The sequence below is a fragment of the Lepidothrix coronata genome, unplaced genomic scaffold (assembly GCF_001604755.1).
Source record: "Lepidothrix coronata isolate B3197 unplaced genomic scaffold, Lepidothrix_coronata-1.0 Scaffold108, whole genome shotgun sequence".
Lineage (NCBI taxonomy): Eukaryota > Metazoa > Chordata > Aves > Passeriformes > Pipridae > Lepidothrix > Lepidothrix coronata.
In genome coordinates, this window is record NW_016690288.1 from 1,109,046 (window position 1) to 1,112,726 (window position 3,681).

The following is a 3,681-nucleotide window of genomic DNA, read 5'->3' on the forward strand; positions in this document are numbered from 1 at the left end:
CCCCTTGTCCTGTCCCTCCATCCCTTGTCCCCAGTCCCTCTCCAGCTCTCTGGAGCCCCTTTAGGCCCTGGAAGGGGCTCTAAGGTCTCTCCAGAGCCTTCTCTTCTCTGGGTGAGCACTCCCAGCTCTCCCAGCCTGTCCCAGAGCAGAGGGACTCTCCCTGTTCCAGTGTGGAAATTGAGACCAGGCATGAGATGCCTCCAAACCTGGGCTCCAGCAGCTTCACCACAATCACCTGCTCACCAGCTCTTCCCCAAACAGTCTTTGGGGGGTTATTAACACCAGGACAGATCAACCCCTTGCTCCCTGTGGCTGTCAGCACAGCAAGGAAGACCTGGTGCTGTTATGATTTTGTTTCAAGGCACACTCTGTGGGGAGGGAGAAAAAAAGGGCGTTGAAAACCTCTCTGTTGAAACATCAGCCTTCCCTGCTCTGCTTTGCAAACACTTCTCTGCTCTCTGCCAAGGAAAGAGGAATTAGAGTCAGCTCTGTCTCAGGAAGTGAAGCAGTGGACACTGGGGACCAGAGGAGTGAGCAAATGAGCACAACCTTCTGGAGACACTCCAGGGGCACAAAAGAAGATCCAATAACCTGGAGAACAGCACGTTCCTGTGTCAGGGCCAAAGCCACCCCGCCAGCAGAACAGGGTTGTGCCTGGGGCAGCAACATGTTCAATGGCTTTAGTATTATTCTCTGAGCAGTCCCAGGATGCTCCCAGCACGTGCAGGAGAGCAGAGCCACCCTGGGAATGGGACTAACAGTTTGTTACTGGTTTTTTAAGTGGCTCCTGCAGGAACTTCCTCATTTTGCTCACTGAATTCAGCAGCTGAAAGAAACATATGGCCCATATATTTCACCACAATAGGTCCAGGACAGCTGATTTTACAGTATTTGTGGATTCACTTAGGTTGGAAAAGCCCTCTGAGACCATTGAGTTCAACCCTTCCCCCAGCACTGCCAAGGCCACCACTGACCCACGTCCCCAAGTGCCACATCCACACATCTGTTAAAACCCTCCAGGGATGTTGATTCCATCACCTTGAAGCACATCAATAAAACAAGATTCTTGGACAATATATGGCCCTGGCCATTCCAGGTTAGCCTAGCCCAACCCTCTCAACCATTTATTTCATTTTGTTATTCAGATTATTTGTATTTAATTTACCACAACAGAGTTAAACTTGTGCTTTTGCCTGAAACACTGTCATTTTTCCATGTCCTCCTCTTCGCCTCAATGGGTTTATTATCTCATTTTTGATGAGATGGGACAGTTTTCTCCATAAAATGTTTAAAAAGGCTCAAATGATTCTCAGAATGATGATGGAATTTGCACCATCATCAAAACAGAAAAGAAATCCTTTCTGCCTTTATTTTCATCCAGGAATCACTGAACCAACTGAGGAGCCACCAAATTACTTTTCTGACTCCAGAGAGGCACTTATCAGGTGCAATAGCAAAAGACCCACAAAAAGCCTTACTAATTCTCTTTTGAAACTCTTTATAACTGGAATCTTACTGGGAAGTGGAACTCAGACACCTGGCAACCACCATCCCCAGGACCTCCCCATGAGCCTCCTGACCTGCACACAGTGGCCAACGTGTATCTAACGTGTTTCTAAGACCTTTTCCAAGGTCACTCCTACTCTGCCTCTTACTTTCTTCCCAGTTAACTTGATTTTTATCTGGAAACATCCTTAAGCCTCAATTTTTATGTGGGTTTTGGTGCCTAACTGGAAAAATACTGGCCAGTGTTTATCTGGCCAATGTGTGTCCGGGACCGATGGGTCATGAGCTGTTGGCCACTAATAAGACACTTGCAGAAAGGCTGATTTTTGGAGCTCAAGAATCTTCAAAAATCTACTTTCTATGTAGCCTTACAAGGTAGATTTCTAAGGACTTGGGCTCTCAAAATCACCAATGACTTTGAAACCTTGTCCAGAACACGCAGCACGTGAATGGGCAAACATATGGGTTAGAAACACAAGCTTAGGAAAGTCACTTGGGGAAGAGAGGGATTATTTGTTCAAAAGGATGTTTCTGAGATATTTCTAAAAAATTCAGCATGTGAAAAAGAAGAGGACATATGCTCATCACTTGTCCCTGAGACATCCATCTGATTGTTCCTGTTGAGAAGCCAAACTTCAACGAAATGCCCCCAAACCCAGCAGATGGGTTGAATTACTAATTGTGAGAAGACTCACTCCACAGTGAGACTGAAAAATCCCACAAACAAATAAGGAGAGCCACCAGAAGAGCTTGGTTTGGGATCTCTCCAGACCCACGATGATGAGCAGTAATTACTTCACATGTAGAGAAGCTCTGTGGCACATTTAAAGCCTTTCATTTCCATTCCCTTGTTTAAGTGAGATTATTGCTCCCCGTAGCCGACTAACAATAGATTTCTTAAGTTTCCCCTGACTTGCCAGCAAAGCAAATATCCTCTGGTAAATCTATGAGCTTGAACAATGATTTTTCATTTTTACAACAGCACAATCAATGCAATTTTCCAGGTATAACTCTCCAGCCTCCCCCTATCAGCTCGTTAACGTACAAGTGCCGCACTCCAAACCGTGCCTGGAAAAATCTCCACAGACTCTGCCAGCCCAGGTTGCTTCTGAACACTGAATTCATTGCTTATGAATCACTTCAGTGTGTGCAAACACTTGAATCACTAAGCCATATCTAATATTGTACATAGTAATCAAGTGATGCTGTCACGGTGGAGTCTGGAAGGATGCTCTGAGGCAGCTCTGCAATTGGGGGGTTTCACTGGGAAAAGCAGGTTTTGTCTGTTTGGGAACGTGTTTTATTTGCAGATGTAAATGCCTGGAAAGTATTTTTGGGCTTTGTGTCTTCTTGAGATACTCACAAGAGTCCCAGCAACCCCCCCAGGACTGTGAAACCACAAAAGTGGCCCTGTATTCTTCCTGGTATTTAAGATACCTATAACTTTACAGCCACTGTGACAACATGACAGGGTCTGTTTAAGCTGGAAATGCCATTTCATCTCAGTAGCTTTTTGCCTCAGGTCAGACAGATAAGAATCCAAGGAAAAAAACTCCTCTCACCCCTAAAACCAAGCCATTTTCCCCCTTAAACTGAAATTAAAATGCTATAAATATCCCATCCCTGCTCAGTCCCCCCGAAGCCTTCCAATAACTGCTCATGCCAACTTGTTAAAGTGTCACTTTGGGCTCCTTAAATCCTGATGGGTGCAATTTCTCTTGCAAGTGTGTCACCAACCTTGATGCCCAGCTCGATGTTCTCCCCTCCGTACACGTCCATGCCGGGATCCAGGAGCCCGATCTCCCCGAAGAACTTCCTGTTCACCACGAAGGAGCAGCCGATCATGGCCGGTGTCCTGCACGGAGAGAAACCCACGGGAAGGCACAGTTAGTGACATTCCCCAATGTTTTAATGGGCTGAGGGATAATTTCTGCAAAGCTCCTGTTGGCTTCAGATGTTTCCTGCCACTGGTTATCCCGGAGAAATCGCGGCAAGGAGTGAGCTCAGAATCCCAGGATGTGCTGAGCTGGGAGGGACCCCCAAGGATCACGGAGTCCAACCCTCAGCCCTGCACAGGCCCAGCCCCAAGAGTCACCCCCTGTGCCCCAGAGGATCAGCCAAACCCTCCCTGAGCTCTGGCAGCCTTGGGGCTGTGCCCACTGCCCTGGGGAGCCT

General features: G+C 47.1%; 1 protein-coding gene across 1 annotated transcript in view; it reads right to left on the reverse strand.

Annotated features, from left to right (window-relative positions):
- The window catches only part of WBSCR17 (Williams-Beuren syndrome chromosome region 17), a 221,786-nt gene that overhangs the window by 79,404 nt on the left and 138,701 nt on the right, over positions 1-3,681 (reverse strand). The window contains exon 4 of the mRNA XM_017824039.1: positions 3,244-3,361. Coding sequence (XP_017679528.1) covers positions 3,244-3,361 — 118 coding nt within the window. The remainder of the gene's footprint in view (positions 1-3,243; positions 3,362-3,681) is intronic.